Source organism: Saccopteryx bilineata, chromosome 8 (genome assembly GCF_036850765.1).
Source record: "Saccopteryx bilineata isolate mSacBil1 chromosome 8, mSacBil1_pri_phased_curated, whole genome shotgun sequence".
Taxonomy (NCBI): domain Eukaryota; kingdom Metazoa; phylum Chordata; class Mammalia; order Chiroptera; family Emballonuridae; genus Saccopteryx; species Saccopteryx bilineata.
This window is the reverse complement of record NC_089497.1, coordinates 28,499,192-28,519,380: the sequence shown is the minus strand read 5'-3', so window position 1 is coordinate 28,519,380 and position 20,189 is coordinate 28,499,192. Positions and strand designations below refer to the sequence as shown.

Here is a 20,189-nt window from a genome sequence, read left to right as displayed (position 1 = left end):
TTGGTGGTGGTTGTGTGGACAGATCTTAGACGTGGAGGAGGCCAAGGAGCCCGTCTGTGTACAGTGAAGTAGTGTGGGAAGAGAAGAAACACGGGCAATTCTCCCTGTATAGAGCTCCAAGACTTTTAGGACCCTAAATTTGATTTTAACCTTCCAGGTTGTTAGGAAGTTGTATTTAAAAAGGTGGGAAACTAGAACATATTTCCCTTACTGTTTAGCCTGTGTTTTTTTTTTTTTTTTTTTTTTTAACTAAAACAACTTTCAAGTATTCAGACATAAAATATGTGGCTTCCATTTGTTCTCTGGCCACACTCCAGAAACATGGGTATGGTTCTTACTTCTTTACACCTCACGCTTTTCTTAAAACCAGCTTTTTTCAGAAGAAAATTATTTAAAATGTGGCTGTCCTCTTACCTCCACCTTCCCTATAAACTTCCCACCTTCTTTTCCTCCTCCACTAAATAGGACTCGCAAATCTGACTCTTAAATACCACGCCAAGCGCAATCAAGACGCTAACTGGACGCTAAGGGGCAACGCTCAAAACCCGCCAAGCTCCGCCCACACCTCTGGCCCGGGGGCCCCGTGGCATCCTGGGACCTGTAGTGTTTGGAGGGGAAGCAGCCTTCGCTAAATCTCCTCCCCCCCGAAGCTGCATTTAGCCCTCAAGACGTTCCGACGTTGCGTTCCTCCCGCCCCTTGCCTCCTCCCTCTTTTCTTCTCCAGAATCTCAGTCCCAGGCTTTTTACGACACTGGGTCTCAGAGTCCGTCTCAGCGCCGGGTCCACTTTTCGGCAAAGTGACGTGGATGTCAACAGCAATGGCGGAAAGAGAAGAGGTCCTGCGACTGCCACCGTCTAGCGACGACCGCTGGTGAGTGGAAGCCCGCGGCTGGTTCTCCCGGCCCCCGCATTCTCCCTCCTCGCCACCCGGCCTGTCTCTGAGGCACCAGCGGGCGCCGGCACGGCACGGGAACACCGGTCCCGGACCCACCGAGTTCGGCGCCCTGCCCCGCCCCTCTGCCCTCCGGTCGCCTCTGCCCGGCCACTGCCCACCGGCGTGGGGCCGGGCCCGGAGGGAGAGGGCTGTCTGCGGTCCCGGTGCTGGGCCTCAGTCCGTTCCTCCCGCTTCGTCCACTGGTTCCAAAATGTGCTGGACAGGGCGGCTTTAGGGCCGAGCCTGGCCGGAGCCCCTGGCCGGGGAAGCGAGGGGGCTGCCGGGGCGGGAAGTGTGGCGGGTGCGGACCCCAGGCGCTGGGAGACCATTGGAAGGAAAGGCCACTTGCAGTGACCATCGCGGCCTTTGCCGGCGGGTGCAGAGGTTGGGAGACACACCCAGGGAGGATCCCTCCGACATAGTTGAGGTGTTTTGTTGTTTTTTTTTTTCTTTAATTTTAGTTTTTTATTTCGAGTGCCAGCAGTTGCCACCGTTAGTCTCTTTGGCACAAGCTGTCTTTTTTCCTTCCGACCCCCTTTGCTCACAGCTCCGTCCTCGCAGCTTTGGATGCGGTGCGGGACGCTGCTCGTGCTGCTCCCGAGCGTTTGATGCTCACCTGATTTCAGTTCGGGCTTGTGGGGAGGATCGCCGATGACTTTTTGGTAGACCTGAGTCACCCAGTGTTGTTAACCTTTGGGAGCTAGTTGCTCTTTACAACATATTTTTAGGGACATCATTAAAGAATGGAACCTCGAGAGGCTTGTTGACTTTTTACAGTTGATCCAAGTGTACTGTATTAGGTAATTTCAGATGATCTTGTTCGTGTTGTATGCATACAGCTCACTGGCATTCTGCGTAAAAAGAATACAGGACATTTGGACACATGGACTTTAGTCCCCGAGGGAAATGGAAATCGTTGAGAGGGCTTGATAATGTACTACTTGAGAAATTCAGCTCTGAGCAGACATCAGACATTACCTTAGTGCACGTACGCTTCAGGGTGTAGGAGGAAAGTTGACGATGACCGAGGTGTCGTTTCTTCCCTCACTTTGCTTAGAGCGCAGTTGGGGAGCTCAGACAGGTCCACTCAGTAACGAGGCAAAGTTGATCCAGTTCTTTGGGAGTGTGAATAAAAGTGTTAGGAGAGGTGGGAGGGGGAGGGGGACAGAAGCCACTTCTACTTGGAGTCATTGGGGCAAGCTTCTTGGAAGCAGAGGTGTTTGAATTAGGCCTTCAAGAATGAGCAGGATTTAGATCAGTGCTGTGTATGTAGTACGAGTATACTGTGAGCCACATAGATAATTTAATTTTTTCTGATAGCTGTATTAAAAACTAAAAAGAAACAGGTGAAGTTAATTTTAATTTTTTATTTACTCAAACATATCCAAATATTTTAACATGTAATCATTGTTAAAAAAAAAACAATTAGATAACTTATTTTTTTCAATTAGATAACCTTACATCTTTTTCGATCCAAGTCTTCAAAGTCCAATGTGATTTTACGTTTACTCTATATCTCAATTCGGTCTAGCCACATGTGGCCAGTGACTAACATTGGGTAATACAGTCAGCTGAACAGATGAGAATGGCCTTGAATGGAGTAATAGTGTGAGCAAGGACATGGACAGGAAAACTGATGTTTGCAGAGTAATGATTAGAACTTCATGAAGTTTGCTCTTTTGAAAGAGTGAATTGTTGTATCATAAACTGGCTGTCACCAGCCTGTTGAAGACCAGGAGGAAATATTTCTAGAGTTATGGTTCATACGGCCAGGGACCATGGAATGAATGATTGCTATAGGTAGCATGTGTTCGCTTCTAGGGTTGCTGTATCTTTTATGCGGCTTTCTATATGTGCTTTTTATTGTGATGAATGGAGGAACCCTGAGGTGTTTTATAATTTCTGCTCTCCCTCCATTCTCTTCTAATTTTTCTCCATTTTTACTGCTGACTCCGCTCACTGTTCCCTATGAGTGAGTCTGAGTCAACTCCGAGGAAAATTTTGGGTTTGGAGCCATGGTGTCAGTAAAGTCTCTGCTTTTAGAGTGCTTGGTTGAATGGGTTGTTACAGAATGGGGAGGTTTTACTGTTTTTTAAAAAAATGCTGTCACATTTTTATTGTAACTTTTTCAGATGGAAATTTTTCTGAAATGCGTTATACAGCTCATTGCCCAACCTAAACTTATCTTAGTGATTTAGGGTCATCCAGTTTACAAATGTTAAGTATATAAAAATAAAACTAGGTCCCTGTCCTCAAGGGATTTGTGGTCTAGTTAAGAGGATCACATTTTAAAAAACCAATTAGTTATACTTCTGTAATACAGTGAGTCCTTTAGGGTAGATAGGGTAGATTGTTACTATGTTAAATGGCCCCATACAGTGATCCAATTTTAGGAATGTTTTTATTAGTTTTTCCCATTTTCTTTCATTGTTATTAGAGGTATTTTCCCAATTTGTTTCTAATTTGTGAAACTAGGCAGCTAAATTTGTTAAAGTTGTGTATACACTTGTAAAGCAGCTCAAGATGAGGCCTGAAGATCTTAAAAGTATGAGATATCACTTTTACTTATCTAATGGTTTTCAGTCATGTTCTAGATCAGTGACTCAGCCGGTGTACCACAAGAACTTTGAAAACATACACGACTTGGTCAGGGGCACTTTTCCCTTCTATTGTGAAATGGAAAATGGCAACTGCCAACACAAAATAGCCGTCCAGTGTGAATGAATCAAAATTATACCTATTTTTTTTTTTTTTTTTTTTTTTGGTCAGACTGGCAAAAAACATAATGTAGTTTTCGGTGTGCCACAGAATTTTAGTAATTAGTTTATATGTACCATGAGATGAAAAAGGTGAAAACCACTTTCATGATTTTCACAAATAATCACGTCGATTATTGCTTCTCAAAACTTAAATGTGCATTGGGTTTCCCTGGGGATTTTGTTAAAATGCAGGTTCTGATGTAGATTTGCTTGGGACCTGAGAGCCTGTATTTCTGACTGACTAGCTCCTGGGTGAGAGCAGTTTTGCTGGTTCATGGACCACATTCTACTTAGCCAGGTTCTAGTTAATTTCAGAATGAGTTCCTCAGCGGAATGTATCTCCCCATATATTAAATATGATATGTTGTATTGTATCGTCTAATGTATTATACTATAATTTATTGGGTTACTTGATTTTTATCATTGCTCTTTTGACAGTGAACTCCTCCCCAAAGGCAGTAGGTGACAGCAGGTGGCTCAGTAAATGTTTATTATCTGTATATATGCATGAATGAATATAGACCTTTGTAAAATCATGTGCAATAACATAGTAAGCTGTCATTTCATTTAGATTTTCAGACTTCAGTGATTTTGTGAGCTGTGTAATTGCTCGTATGATGTTCACGTTTTTGCTAACGGTTATCAGATACTGCCTCAGCTCTCAAGCTTTCTGAAACTGCAGCCGTGTAGTTTGTAAGGATATACTTACGAAACTATATATGGCTAGCTAGAAATGATCTAAGTTTAATTAATATAAACTACAGGGGTTTTTTAAATCAAAGAAATGTTAAATTATTACAGTTCAAAAATTGGTATTTGATCTTCTTGATACTGATGAAACCAACCTCGGAGCCTCTGAGGCTTTCTTCCTGAAATAATTCCAAAAGATCTAAAATCATGATTAAAAAAAATTGGCGGGGTGGTATAGACCTGTGTGACTTTGTATTCAGAGTTTGTTTTGCTTCGTTTAAAATATTTGTACAGCATTGATTTAAAAGTCATTTTAATTGATGGCTAAACTCTAATTATTGCTGGACTTTTGTTAAAATTGTAAAAGTATCAGTTCCATGAAGAAGCTTTTGTTGGCCCTGGCCGGTTGGCTCAAGGGTAGAGGTAGAGCATCCGCCCGGCGTGTGGAAGTCCTGTGTGAATCAGGGCACACAGGAGAAGCGCCCATCTGCTTCTCCACCCCTCCCCCTCTCCTTCCTCTCTGCCTCTGCCTCCCGCAGCCAAGGCTCCATTGGAGCAAAGTTGGCCAACTTGGCCCCGGTGCTGAGGATGGCTCCATGGCCTCTGCCTCAGGCGCTAGAATGGCTCTGGTTGCAGCAGAGCAACGCCCCAGATGGGCAGAGCATCGCTCCCTGGTGGGCATGCCAGGTGGGTCCTGGTAGGGCGCATGCGGGAGTCTGTCTGCCTCCTTCCTTCTAACTTCGAAAAAATAAGCTTTTGTTGTTAATTTAAGATGTGAATAGGAATTGTTTTGAGAATAATAGGGTCTTTTCAAAAGCTTTGTGCACTTTATGTGAATAGTACACTAAGTGCTCCTCATTTCATAGGTATTGAAATATAAGGAGAGATTTATAATGTCACTAGAGGAGTATGTGATTACAGTTTCAAAATGATATTGATAATAAATGCATTTAACATGAAAGAGAATGGATTTAAGAAGAATATTGACAACTTGGGATTCTGAGAAGACTGTATATTACCTTTAAAAAATGAAGAGACAATGAATCTTCTTGTCCTCAAATAGGGGCGTTTAAGTGACAACTAATTTTGTAGACTGTAAACAGAGGGCAAACAAAAATTAGAATAGGAAGGCTTATTTTGTTGATACTGTTTACATTAATGTTTTTATTGTAATTCAGGTAATTCCTAAATAATGCCTTACTTGTAGGGTTTCATTAATGTATTACTATTTATTTACATATACTTACAGATGCAAGTACAGTGCTAAATATTGTGCCACCGTTCAGGTGATTCTGGAACAGCCAGTGAAGTGTACTGCAGTTCACAGCCAGCTTATGAGTAGGTGTCTTCGGAACAGATTTGATAAAATATGCTTGGCAAATCATTCCTGCCAGTTATGCTGAAATGTGGATCCTACTTGATATAAACCCGACAGGGCACCCCTCCCCTGCCATGTATAAGAAAGACAAATAAAGGTTAGCAAAGGATTCGTTCATACTTCGTTCAACAAACATTAAGTACTGGTTAAATTCAAGCTGTTAAGTAGTGTTTTAGAAGAAGTTTGAAACAGATTTAAAGCCACAGTTGTGCATTGTTCTGACTTCCTTGGCACTTCAGTTTTTCATTATTTGAGCTCAAGGAATAAAATGTGAATAATCTTAGGAAGATACCTAAATACTGGTGTTTTTGGAAATTATATTCCCTAGGTGAGTAGAACAGTATTATACAGTTTAAAAATGGAGCAGTGTTTGAAGCGACTTAATTTAGTTATTGAAAGTCACAGATGGAAAACAAAACAATTCCTTATGTTAGGCTCCTAAGAACCAATTGCTTCTTGTGGAAATGCAAGAGCAGTAAGTTAAAAGGCAATGAAATAAAATGCATTTCCTGAAACTTAATGTATATTTGTTTTTAAGGCTCTAACCTCTTGACCTAAACTGAGAAAATAATGACTAATGAATTATTTGTTTCAAGTCTTCTTTCTTTTTCTTGTGGAGGCTAAAGAAGCTTTTTCCTCATTCTAAGCTGGCATAGTATTTCATAGTTGAGTGGTAATGCTATTGTATGTGCTTTTCATACAAGCAGTTTGTTATATAAAACTATGACTATGGTGGTATTTAACACTTTTAGCAAATACAAGAAAGATATAAGAAAACAGTATGTCTTTGCTTAGAAATTTATTCTTTATATCAGTTGCCCCCAACCCCCGGGCCACGGACTGGTAGCGGTCCGTGGGCCGTTTGGTACCAGTCTTCAGAGAAAGAATAAATAACTTACATTATTTCCGTTTTATTTATATTTAAGTCTGAACGATGTTTTACTTTTAAAAAATGACCAGATTCCCTCTGTTATATCTAAGACTCATTCTTGACACTTGTCTCAGTCACGTGATACATTTATCCGTCCCACCCTAAAAGCCTGTCTGTGAAAATATTTTCTGATATTAAACCGGTCCATGGCCCAGAAAAGGTTGGGGACCACTGCTTTATGTAATACCTATATTACCATCTCATTTGGCTCATAACAATTCTATGAATTTGCTTAGAAATTTATCCTTTATATAATACCTATATTATCATCTCATTTGGCTCATAACAATTCTATGAGAATGGGAAGTTGTGAATTATTGTTATTGCTTTGTTAGAGAGGAGAGGACAGGCTTAAGGTGGTCAGCCAACAAACCCTTCGTGATTGATAAGGTGGGATGTGAGAACTATAGCTTTATAGCTTTATACCTTTTAGGTTTTCATAATGTGTTCACATGTCCCTTGCCAAAAATCACTTAAATACATTAGTTATTTTACTATAAGATGTTATGGTTACATAAAGCATCTAGATAACATTTGTGTCTAATATATGTTGATATTTAGCTAAATGCATTTATATAATACATTACATTAAATGTATGTAAATATATAACAAATAATATAATTATACTGTATTATATACAAAAATAGAATTACAACTTATTTTTATTATTTGTATATTGAGAGCACAGTGGTAAAATCTAATTAGAACATATAAGCAATTACATAGTGTTAATAAATTTATCAGCTCAGTAATTTTTCTGTTCTTATTCAGTGATATTGGAGAAATAAGAAAGTTGATTTTAAAATAACTTCCTATGGTTACTTTCCTTTTTAAAAAGTTTCTAGCCTTGTTTTGAAGTGTAAACAGTGACACAGAGAAGGATGTTGTATTTATCTCATATACATGTATAACTGAATACCAGAAATTCTTGAGCTTTATTTTGTAAATTCCATTTAGATTTAATCACTGATATGAAAATAAGTGAGATCCTTTTTTACCAAATAAATTATTATTGATGGTTGGAATACAGATTAGGAAATAAAATCTGTTATCTACTTCTTTGCCACATATGATCTTCATTGGTCAAGTGCCCCTGGAAAGAATTGTCCGGGTGTTGAACAGTGTTGTCACCTCATTAGCAATGGTTATTCCTTTATTTACCAAAATGATGGTTTCAAGGAATATTGATGGTATTTATCTTCTCATTTCATTTTGGATAAATTGGAAATTTGTCATGGAAACAGTGTGCTGTTTTGTGTTCACTTGTGCTGTTTTATTCTATTGTTTCTCTTAGGAAAAGATTAGAGCACTCTCTCAACTTAACTTCTCTTTAGTAGAGAAGTGAACTATTTTGTAAGCAAAGTCTTACAGCAGCTGCATTGCAACATGACATATGTAGTAAAGTTGTGAGCTCCCCTCCCCCTTAGGAATCTGAGGTCTTAGCAGAGGAAGGGGCACCACTGGTGTAATTAGATCTACATGGATCACGGATCAAAAATAAATCTGTGAAGATTGGAAGCATCTGTTTCATTTGTAGTTAATTTTAGTAGTTTACAGAACAACATTTTGTGATTTCTATCTCCTTGGCCAGGTGCAGTGCTGAAATACTGTAGTTATCATGTTTACTTGTCAAGCCAACAGAACTAGGTTTAGCACCTTCTTTACTTGGCTCAAGATCCTGGCTCAATACAAATTCTGGAAAGGGTTCCATTATTTGAAAAGGGACTTTCCAAGAGCTACTTGTGTGGATCTGATCCCAGTAGAGAGTTTCGCTAATTTTTTTTGAAAAGCTGGTGAGAGGTGTATTTTTTTCTTTGACATTCAGATACACAACTTTTAAAAATGCTGTAACAAGTATGTCTGGTTCTGACAAAAATCCAGATAACTTCAGGATTTTACTCCTGACCAGATGGTGGCCCAGTGGATAGATCCTTGGGCTGAGATGCGGAGGACCCAGATTTGAAACCCCTAAGCTCATCAGGCTTGAACGGGGGGGGGGGGGGGGCTGGTCACTGAGTTGAGTGTGGGATCACAGACATGACCGTATGGTTGCTGGCTTGAGCAAGGTGTAACTGGCTTGCCTGGAGCCCTCCTGCACACCCCCCATCAAGGCGTGTATGAGAAAGCAATCAATGAACAACTAAGGTGTCGCAACTATGAGTTGATGCTTCTCATCTCTCTCCCTTCCTGTCTGTCTATCCATGTTTCTCTCTCTCTCTCTCTCTCTCTCTCTCTCAGAAAAAAAATACCTCACAGTGATCAGATTGTGTTCTCACATGGTCATGGTCATTTCTGAATGTATCATTTGTTGTTAGGAAGTTTTGATAGTCTTGAGATTGGTATTTAAAAGTAAGTTTCAGACCTCGCTAGCTAGCTCAGCAGTAGAGCACTGGCTTGGCGTTTGGTTCAATTTCCAGCCAGGGCACACAGGTGAAGCGCCCATTTTCTTCTCCACCCTTCCCCTTCTCCTTCCTCTCTGTCTCTCTCTTCCCCTCCCTCAGCCAAGGCTCCATTGGAGCAAAGTTGGCTCGGGTGCTGAGGATGGCCTCCGCCTCAGGTGCTAGAATGTTCCGATTGCAACGGAGCAACGCCCCACATGCGCAGAGCATCACCCCTGGGTGGGCATGCTGGGTGGATCCCAGTTGGGCGCATTCGGGAGTCTCTCTGCCTCCATACTTATCGCTTCAGAAAAAATACAAAAAACATAAGTTTCAGAGCACACATTCTTTTTTGGGGAGTTTTTTTCTTGTGGGAGAGACAGAGAGAGGGACAGATAGGGACAGACAGACAGGAAGGGAGAGAGATGAGAAACATCAATTTTTCACTGCGGTTCTTTAGTTGTTCATTGATTGCTTTCTCATATGTGCCTTGACCAGGGGGCTACAGCAGCTTTGGTGCTGATGTCTCATGACCTGGGCATTAAGAAATAACCAGAAATATGGTGGCACAAAGTAAGTCATGAAACTGCAACTCAACACGCGCAACTTGCCACTGTTACTCACTTGTACACAATTTGCTCATGCTTACGACTAGTTAACTGGTCAGTTTTGTGGTTTAAATAGTTGATTAGAAGTTTGTGTCTGTGTATGATCTGTACATGAGCAATGTGGCCTGTCATGGTTAACCTGTGCTTATAGTAGTATATACATTCTAAACAAATATAAATGGACTGACTCTACCTCAGAAAGAACTGCCCCCTCCTCTGTTCATTGGGTTTTAGATAATAGGACTTGGGCTCAAACCTTGGAATAGGATGGAAACTACATGAGAGCGTGGACTTTTTGTTCTCTGTAGCTCTCCAATGCTGCAAACAGTGGCTGGCGTGTAGTAGGTGCTCAGCACATATTTATTGACTGAGTGAAAGAATACTTTTGTCAGGGGAGGAAAGAATTCAAGAGCATGGGTATAAAATTGCTGGAAACGGAAGGAGTGTTTTAAAGAGAGGCTAATTTTGTAGAAGATGTAAGGAGGACTAGGACTGAAAAAGATGACTAAACTTCTTGGAGCAGTTTTAGTAGAGCGATGGAAGGTTTTAAGTTAGTGAAGAGACTATGAGTGCAGGGAGTGGAGACCAGTTTTTAGGGAGATGACTTCTTAAAAGGGAGTAGGTCACATAGAGCTTTTGAATATTTGAGGAAAGGAGAATAAGAATCACAGGCTTTACTGTTATTTATATTTTTTGAATGCTAGAAATATTTTATTTATGTATTTTTTCAATGAAGATTTTAGAGTTATACTCTTGGCTCTGTTTACTACTGCTAACAGACTCAGAGGTTTGAACAATATCCTATACTGTAGAAATAACATATTTAAGATGTTAACATGGCCCTGGCTTTTTGGCACAGTGGATAGAGCTTTGGCCCGGGGTGTGGAAGTCCTAGGTTCAGTCCCCAGTCAGGGCACACATGAGAAGCGACTATCTGCTTCTCTTCCTCTTCCCCTCCCCTTCTCTCTCTCTCTTCCTCTCTTGCAACCAGTGGCTTGATTGCTTTGAGTGTCAGCCCCAGGCACTGAGGATAGCTTGGTTGATTTGAGCATTGGCCCCAGACAGGGTTGCTGGATGGATCCTGGTTGGAGGTCATGTGGGAGTCTATCTCTCCTCCTCTCACTTAAAAAAAAAGAAAGATAAGAAAAAGAAAAGAGAAAAGAAAAAAAAAGATGTTTATATAACAGGCTTTGAGTCTTTATTGATTTCCCCAGTAATTCAGCCTTTATATTTTTATTTGAATCAAACAATAATATATCTTAGATCCTGACACTTTAAGAGACAAAATAAAATTTTAAAAATTAGTAATTGGGTTTTCTTTATGGTTTCTCTGTACTCTGTATTTAAGTTGAGGTCTAGGTCCTAAGTGGTCTTTTTGAACTATTATAATCTTTTGATTTTTTTTTTTTTAAATTACAGAAAAGGATTGGATTTAAAAGTTTTAAAAAAACTGGTGAAGTTGACTTAGCTTACTTGATAGACTGAGAGGCTGTTGGGCAAATGAGTTTATAAAATTTGTATTTTTTTGAGTTTGTTCACTTTTATTGTTAGAAAATGGTGCCGAGCAGCTAGCTGCGTGTGTGCGGGCCCTCAGAGCAGGGCAGCTGATTGCAGATTGCGGAATACCTTCCTGCTTGGGAGGGCGTTGTTTTCCTAATGTTTGCTGGAGGAGGGGTCTTTGTGGGCCCAGCCCATTTTACAGGGAGGACAGAGGATGCGGGTGCTGAGGAAGAAGCCAGTTTTGCAGAAGAGAAGGTGTGCAGATGGGGAACCAGAGCTGAGGGGTTTGGGGAGCCCTACTGAGGCTTGTGGGGCCTTTGATTCCAGGAGGAACCAGTGAAGATTAGCTGGATTGTGGAACTAGAGAATGTGTCAGCTCTTTGAGAGCTCTGAATGAGAGGGAAGCGGTCTTCCCTGTGTGTTTGCTCATCGGCTGGTGCGAGACTTTAATAAACGGAATGGCCCACTATTTTTTGGCTCCTCTGTTTCTTTACCGTCTGCCCGAACCCACTGTGAACCTGCATGTGCATGGCCACAACGGCAGCAGCCCCTGGTCTTACAGAGGCTTCATGTTAGTGATTGTGTGTTCAAAAGTTGAAGGAAAGTTGGTTTAGGGGAAGGAAAATTCTATTTGAGAGCTCCATGCCGTACAGAGTTCCTATCACTATGATAGGATCTTGATCTTTTTATTGAAACATTTAACTTGACTTATTTCTAGCTTTTTTACTTACTACTTTTACAAGCATACTTATAATGTTGAAGTTCTGGTAACTGAACCTTTGAACTTCTTGTTCAGAAGATAGTGTTACGTTTAATTATTTAGTTTGCGAGAAGTGCCTTTTACTACCTGAGGTGGAGCATTTTCTTGTTTCTTGCGCTTGGTTGTACTGCTGGAGACTGTGTGGTTCCCTGCGGGCAGCATCTAAGAATTCAGCATTGGCTATCTCAGCAGAGATGTGCTTGTACCTTACTATGACTTTAAAAGTATGTTGGAGATTAAGCATTTGCCCCCAAATACTAAGTTCGTTGTCTGGAATAATAAGGGATTTGGCAAAATTACTTTAAAAAGAAACGAAAGATTTTACACTGAATAATGGAGAAATTTTAGTTCTTCATTTATTTGATAAAATAATTTCAATTTCAATTTATGAAATGGTGTTTTCAGTTTATTTGCACATTTAAACATTTAAAAATGTGGTATTCATCAAGGATTCTGTTGTTTTCTGTTTTGTTTTGTTTTTATTTTGATTGAGACAGAGTCAGAGAGGGGGACAAATAGGAACAGACAGAGAGGAAGGGAGAGAGGTGAGAAGAATCAGTTCTTTGTTGTGGCATCTTGGTTATTCGTTGATTGCTTGTTCATTGATTAATTTCTTATATGTACCTTGACGGGGTGGGGGCTACAGCAGAGCAAGTGACTGACACCTTGCTCAAGCCAGCGACCCTGCGCTCAAGCTAGTGAGCCCAGGCTCAAGCTGGCAACCTCTGGGTTTCGAACCTCCGGGTCTTACTCTGACACTCTATCCACTGCGCCACCACCTGGTCAGCCCAGTTTTCTTTGTTTCATGGTTACAATCCTCAAAATCTAACTGGCCGTTTTGTAAATTTTGGCCCAAAGAGAATACATAGATAAACCCCATTCTTTATCAACTGTAGGCCTGAAGTGTTTCTCAGCAGTAGACTTGAAATATTTTTCCCTCACTCTTCTGTCCACTTTTGGTGACCATATAGCAAAATAATAAAATATTTTTTGTATGGTTACTATTTTTTTTATGGTACTTTTGTTAAGAAACCTTTCATATTTAATCACTGCTTTTCTATTGAATATGATCGAAGTGATGTTTTTATTTAATTCCTTTACCCTAAGAGAGCAACAGTTTAGGAAATTTATACATCTAACTGATATTTTTGGAATCCTGTCAGGAGAGATTTATATTACCTTATGTGGAATGGAAGTGATTTATTTTCCTCAAAACGGAAAAAAAGGCCCAAATTCTGATTCTAGGGGGACACTTTCCCTTTCAGGCTGTCTCAGGAACCTTAGGAGTTGTCTAGATAAGCTATGGACTTTTATCTATACATTTCTTATGTAGTGTGTACTAAAGTTATAGATAACTGAATCTTCAGCTCTAGAGAATTGTGAAGAAATTAGTTATTTTAAGTGGTTATTTCCTGACTAAAGAACAATACAAACCTTTGTGAAAGTTTTTAAAGTTATTATTTTAGCCATGACAAATGAAAATAAATGTATTTCATACTTTTCTCCGAAACATAGTAGACCGAACATAAGTGCTGGTTGATTACTTGATAATTCACTTGATGTGGTGTTATTTTGCTGTCCCCTGATATTTATTGGGTATCTGCTGTAACCCAGGCACTGCCCTAGGCGTGTATCTGTGTAATAATGTACCGCACTCTCCCTCTCACACGGCAGTGCTCTGCCTGGCACACAGTTGTCGCTGTAGAAGGCGTTAGTCATTGCCACTACCATGAGTACTGTCACGATGACTTCTCAGTGCTGTCAGTCAGCTTGCCCTCTCTTCTCCTTTTAAATGTCTTTAATCTTAGAGAACAGATAACTGAGCTTGTTAGAATTAAATGCAAACTAAGAGTAAATGGAGTGTATGAAACCTGAGATTTCCTTCCAAGAAAACGAAATGCTATGTGCCTGCCTGGGCGTTGCATTTTGGCTGCTGAGAACATATTTATCTTGGATACAGCCTTTAACTGGCGTGCTTTTAATGAGTTTGGAATAAGAACAAATTAAAATTTCTCTTAATAAGTAGAACTTGTTTTTTAGGGAAAGAGATCTTGAAGAAGCTCTGGAAGCAGGAGGTTGTGATCTTGAAACTTTGAGAAATATCATTCAAGGGAGACCACTGCCGGCTGATCTGAGGGCCAAAGTCTGGAAGGTAACTGGAATCTAAATAAATAAGATGTACTAGCTTAAGAATAATGTCTGAGGGTTTTTATTTTCGGTTGCCTTAGTTTTGGAAGACTTTGTTATCCTATGGGCATGATGGCATATGTAGAAAGTTGATCAGGAAGAGCATCTTACTAAAATGTCCATGTCTGTAATATTCAGTTCATTTAATCATTTCATTCTGAAAGGCATGTTTTCTTTTATAGCCATTAGAAATGGCATTATGAAGAAAAGGGGAAAGGAAATAATAGGTCTAGCTATTGGCATTACAGGAGATTTTCCTTATTTTTTTTCTTTTTGACTGTTCTCCAGTGCATGGGTATTATCATTTTTTTATTTTAAATTAAGATTTTATGATTACAGTAGAAATAATTACTTTTGTTAAAACACACATAAACAAAGGATAAGACAGAAATCATTTATCTACCACCTGTAGATAAAACACATTAATAATGCCTTGGTGTGCATCTTTTTACTTTTTCCCCCTTTGCACAGATGAAGGAAATGAAATTATAATTGTACGTAGAATTCTGTATGTTTTGTTACAGAAATTTCAAACTCAGAATCGAGACACTTGTGTAATGAGTCTCTATCACTTAGCTTTTGTCGTGATGACAGAAACTGTTTGGAGGCCAGCTGAACTGAGCCGGGGGCAGCAGGCCTGGTTAGCAGACGGAAGGACTGACGCTGGTTTCCAGTCCTACTCAGATACTGATTAGCCAGCACAAATAACTCAGGAAGCAGAAAGACGTTTTAGGGGGTGAAGTACAGGAAAAGGAACATGCTGACCCCTAATCTCTGTTTTAAGAGCCTAAGCATTTTCTGTTGCTAAGTCTTATCCTGCTGCTTGCTGTGTTCAGCATGCACTGTCTTCAGTACAGGGTCAGAGAGGCCCCTGGACTCGCGTCCCGTCAGGGCGTTTGCCCCAGGGCGCTTTGCTGTCTCTGATTGTTATCCTAGCTCTGCGGGTTTTCACAGCTTAGTCCCACAAGCTGTAACTGTTATCAGCATTTGTCCAATCTTGTTTGATTAGTAAGTATCCCAGTCCTTTTCTCCCCACACTGGATTATTTTAAAGCAAATCCTTGGTGACACACTAAAATACGTTAGTATGAAAGTCTAAAAGATAAAAACTTAAAATAACTTTAATACCGTTAAACTTGAAATAATAGTAATTTCTTAATATGTCGTCCCTCATGGCTGAAAGAAAAGGGAGCTCTCTGGAGTCTTTTTTTAATAGCACTAATTCCGTATAGGAGGGCTCTACCCTCGTGACCTAATCACCTTCCAAAGGCCCACCTCCAAATACCATCGCGCTGGGGATGAGGATTTCAACATGCATTTAGTGTGGGGGTGACATAAACGTTCATTCAGTATAGCATTGATGTTTGTTTAAAATAAATTTCATATGTAATTATGTAAATATTTTCTAATTTCTCTTATTTACTGTATTGAGATGGAGTGCAATTTAATTTAGGAAGATTTAAAGTAATGTTTTGGTTTTTTTAGAGAGAGAGTGGAGAGAGATGAGAAGTATCAACTTGTAGTTGCTTCACTTTAGTTGTTCGTTGATTGTTTTTTATATGTGCCTTGAAGTGTGGGGGGATTCAAGCCGAGCCAGTGACCCCTTGCTCAAGCCAATGACTCTACACTCAATGCTGGTGCTTCTGCTCAAGCAGGTGGCCTCGGGGTTTCAAGCTGGGGACCTCAGCATTTTGGGTCAACTCAATCTACTGTGCCACCACTGGTCAGGCAAAATAATTGAGTTGTTTCATTGTGATATGACTAAGGGCTCAGCATTTGGTAGAGTGTTAATACATTACTGTGTAATCTTTGAAGTATTCATTATTCTTCTTCTTAAATTCAGGCCTTTTCATTGGTACAGCATCTTTCCAAGGATGAGAAATAAAATATAAAGTTAGTTATTTCTTTTATCTTCCAGATTGCTCTAAATGTTGCAGGAAAAGGCGACAGTTTAGCGTCATGGGATGGTATTTTAGACCTACCAGAACAGAACACTATTCACAAAGATTGTCTAGAGTTTATTGGTAAGTTTAATATTGTTTTCAAACAGTAAACATTTTCTAAAATAATCCTTTTGGGGTAGAGGAATCACTTTTTTAGAAAATTTTTATTTATTTTTGTGAAGAGAGAGAGAAAGAGAGAGAGAGAGAGAAGGAGGGAGGATCAGGAAGCATCAACATCCATTTGTGCCTTGACCAGGCAAGCCCAGGGTTTCGAACCAGCAACCTCAGCATTTCCAGGTCAATGCTTTATCCACTGCACCAGCACAGGTTGAAGAATCACTGTTTAGTAGAATTACCTTGTTGTAATGTTTGGGACATGTTGAATTTGTAAAGGGTTAGTAAATAGCTTTAAAACTTTTCTTTTGAAATTCTTATAAAATAATGTCTAATATTTTAAGAAAGAGAGGCCAATTTTTAGTGTTCTTTTGTGTCATATGTTCTATTCAAGTATCTTTACATATTGTTGCAGTTTAAGATTTTTTTTATATAATTAGTAATATCTGTATGATTGTATATAGGTTAAATTAAATGAGACTGTGTTCCAAACTTTATAAGTCATAGGTCATGATCTGCTATAGAAAAACTAAATCATGGTTGAATAGGTTTCTAGTCACCCATGAGGTCTTTTTCAAGGTTAAGTTAATTTTGTTTATATTTCTCTTTTTTAATCTAGAGTCCATTGGTGTCTTGTTTTCTCTTTCCATTATATTTTAGTTAAATTATTGATTAAGTAGGCTTTTGTTTACCAACTGTATAGGAAACGTGGGTGGTGTGGGCACAGGAAAGGGAATTTGGAGGCAGAGAGTGAATCACTTGCCCTCTTCTTGACGGAGCAATAGTGGCGGCCGCCCATCATGAGGTAGATGGTCATCTGTTTGGAAAACAATTTTTTTGCTTTTCAGGAATATGGGTTATGACCACCTTTCCTACCCTTCTACTTCAGATGGTTCGTTCTTGTTTAATCTATATATAGATCAAGTATTAAGTTAGTACATATTGAACAGCTAGTAAATACTGAATGAGTATAAGGAAAAAAATGTGCTTTCATGTACTGTTGTCATGCTCTGAATGCCCTAGCATGGTATTATATGTTTGTGAATAAGTGTTATATCCAATAACTGAGCCTCTGACAGGCCCTTGGTAACTTTATTTTGACACTTATTTTCTAGACCAGCTTTCAGTCCCAGAAGAGAAGGCAGCAGAATTACTTTTGGATATTGAGTCTGTGATAACTTTTTATTGTAAATCACGTAACATTCAATATAGCACATCCCTTAGCTGGATGTGCCTCCTCAAACCCCTGGTGCGTCTTCACCTGCCGCGCAGCGATCTGTACAACTGCTTTTATGCTGTCGTGAATAAGTACATCCCCAGGTAAAACACGGGTCTGTTACTTACTTTAAAAATGAATAAAGGTCTAATTTGCTTGAGCTAAAGTTGTTAGCTTTACTTTGGTGGTTTGGTGATAAAGTAACAGGATCAAATAATTTTGAAGATTGTTTGAATCACAATTGTTATCTGACTTTATTTTTGTGATTTTAAACATTTAAAAATACTCTTTAGTTAATTTATACTTCTAGAGTATATATATATATTCAGTATAAATCTTCATACTTTTTCAGTGGTATCCCTATTTTAATTTCTTCACCTATAAAATAAAAATAACATTATAGCATCCAAGTGAAAAGTAACATTTTTGGAGTGCTACCGTAAGTGAGGTGCTGGGGTTACAGCTTGGCTCATAGTTCCAGAAATACAGGCATGAACAAGTAATCAGAAGTGTGCCAACCGTGAAGAGAGCGAAACAGAGCACTGTGGGAGGGTAATGGGGCTGACCTGACTTGCCCTGGAGGTGAAGTGCAGCTTCCCTGGGCAAGTGGCACTTAACCCGGAGCTAGGCAGGTGTATAGGTGCTGGGCGCTGCGGTGGGAAGTGGCGGGGCGGTACTCATGAGGCCAGAAAGAGTTCTTGTAATCAGTGCCATGGATCAGGCAGTCAGGATTTTAGAGTCAAAAGGGACTTGAAGGCATAATCTAGAGCAGGGGTCCCCGAACTTTTTACACAGGGGGCCAGTTCACTGTCCCTCAGACTGTTGGAGGGCCAGACTATAAAAAAACTATGAACAAATCCCTATGCACACTGCACATATCTTATTTTAAAGTAAAAAAAAAATAAAACTGGAACAAATCCAATATTTAAAATAAAGAACAAGTAAATTTAAATCAACAAACTGACCAGTATTTCAATGGGAACTATGGGCCTGCTTTTGGCTAATGACATGGTCAATGTCCGGTTCCATATTTGTCACTGCTAGCCGTAACAAGTGATATGACGTACTTCTGGAGCCGTTACGCGTGCGTCCTGCATCACCGGAAGTAGTACTGTACGTGAGTGATGCCGCGCTTTGTGGCGCGGCCACATACAGTACTCCACATACAGCATCCACATCCTGTGTTCCTCTCACTGACCACCAATGAAAGAGGTGTCCCTTCCGGAAGTGTGGTGGGGGCCGGATAAATGGCCTCAGAGGGCCGCAGTATGGGGACCCTGCTCTAGATCAGTGGTTTGGCTGCACACTGAACCCTGGATACAAATTGGAATCACAGGGAGAGAGCTCTTAAAAATTCCTATGCCTGTTTGCATACTTGATTAATTCAAACCTCTGAGAAGAGCACACAGACATAAGTGTCTGTTAAGAGCTTCTCAGTTGATTATGGTGTGCAGCCAGGTAGAGAACTATTATTCTGGAGCATGGTAATTAAAGAACTACTATTTTACCACTCTCTGTGTGATAGCACACTATACAAACTGTATTTTTTCTCATTTAAACAGTGACCACTCTAAAGTAGGTATCTCTGATTTACAGCTACAGAAACTGAGGCAAAGAAAAGAGAGACTAAATGATTTATCCAGGATTACACTTCTGATATGTGATCAAGTCAGGATTTGAACCTAAGTTTGAATGTATACCTGTGCTTTTCTAATATGGTTCTCCACACTGGTTGCTTGTTAGAATCAACTGCAGACTTTCTCTCTTTTTTGCTAACACTTTTATTAACCCTTTAAGTAGTGAGTTTTTTGTTAATCCTTTTAGTGAGGACGTACATGAGTGTCCGTGCTACTCAGAGGGTTATGATATCATTCACATGTCATAAATTCATCCTTTTAGTATGTACAATTCAGTGGATTTTAGTCTAGTCACAGAGTTGTGTAACTATAACCACAATCATTTTTAGAACATTTTGTCATCCCAGAAGTAAGCCCTGTAACCCATTAGCCAACTCGCCATTGTCCTCGAACACTCTCGGCCCTAGACAACCACTGGTCACTTTCTATCTCAAATCTTCTTCCAGATTTGCCTATTCTGGACATTTTATAGAAATGGAATCATGTAACATATGTTCTTTGGCAACAGCCTCCTTTCATTTAGCATAATGTTTTTAAAGATTTATCCATATTGTAGCATATATTCCATTTTTTTTATTGCTGAGGACTATTTCATTGTATGCATATAATACATTTTATTTACTCATTCAACAGTTAATGGAAATTTGGATTTCACTTTTTGACTGTTATGAATAGTGCTTCTGTGAACATTTGTATACAAGTTTTGTGTGGACAGATTATTTTCTTTCTCTTGAGTATGCAGCTAGGAGTGGAGTTGCTGGATCATATGATAACTATGTTTAAGTGTTTGAGGACTTGATAGATTTTCCACAACAATTTCATCATTTTACATTCCCATCAGCAGTGAATGAAGTTTCTTCACATCCTCATCAACATTTGTTTTTTTTATTACATTGTACTAATCATGAGTGTGAAGAGGTGTCTCGTTTTGATTTGCATTTCCCTTGTAGGTAAAGATGTTTAACATCTTTTCATGTACTTAGTGGCAATTTGTATATCTTCTGTTCAGATGAAGAACTTTTAAAGCAAGCTTGAAGTTTCAAATATATTGATAATTAGACTAGTTAGAGCCTAGGCATGCATGTATTTTTAAAACTCAGGTGATTCTAATATGCACCAGGGTGGAGAACCTCTGTACTGCCTTAAAGCCGCAG

The 20,189-nt window shown here is 39.6% G+C and overlaps 1 protein-coding gene across 2 annotated transcripts in view; it reads left to right on the top strand.

The window, feature by feature from the left end:
• The first annotated feature begins 656 nt into the window (after window positions 1–656).
• The window catches only part of TBC1D23 (TBC1 domain family member 23), a 53,818-nt gene continuing 34,285 nt past the window's right edge, over window positions 657–20,189 (top strand). The window contains exons 1-4 of one of the 2 annotated variants that reach the window (XM_066241859.1): window positions 657–871; window positions 13,980–14,091; window positions 16,044–16,149; window positions 17,298–17,502. In XM_066241859.1, coding sequence (XP_066097956.1) covers window positions 807–871; window positions 13,980–14,091; window positions 16,044–16,149; window positions 17,298–17,502 — 488 coding nt within the window. In that variant the 5' untranslated portion in view covers window positions 657–806. The remainder of the gene's footprint in view (window positions 872–13,979; window positions 14,092–16,043; window positions 16,150–17,297; window positions 17,503–20,189) is intronic. The other variant, XM_066241860.1, reaches the window with a different exon arrangement.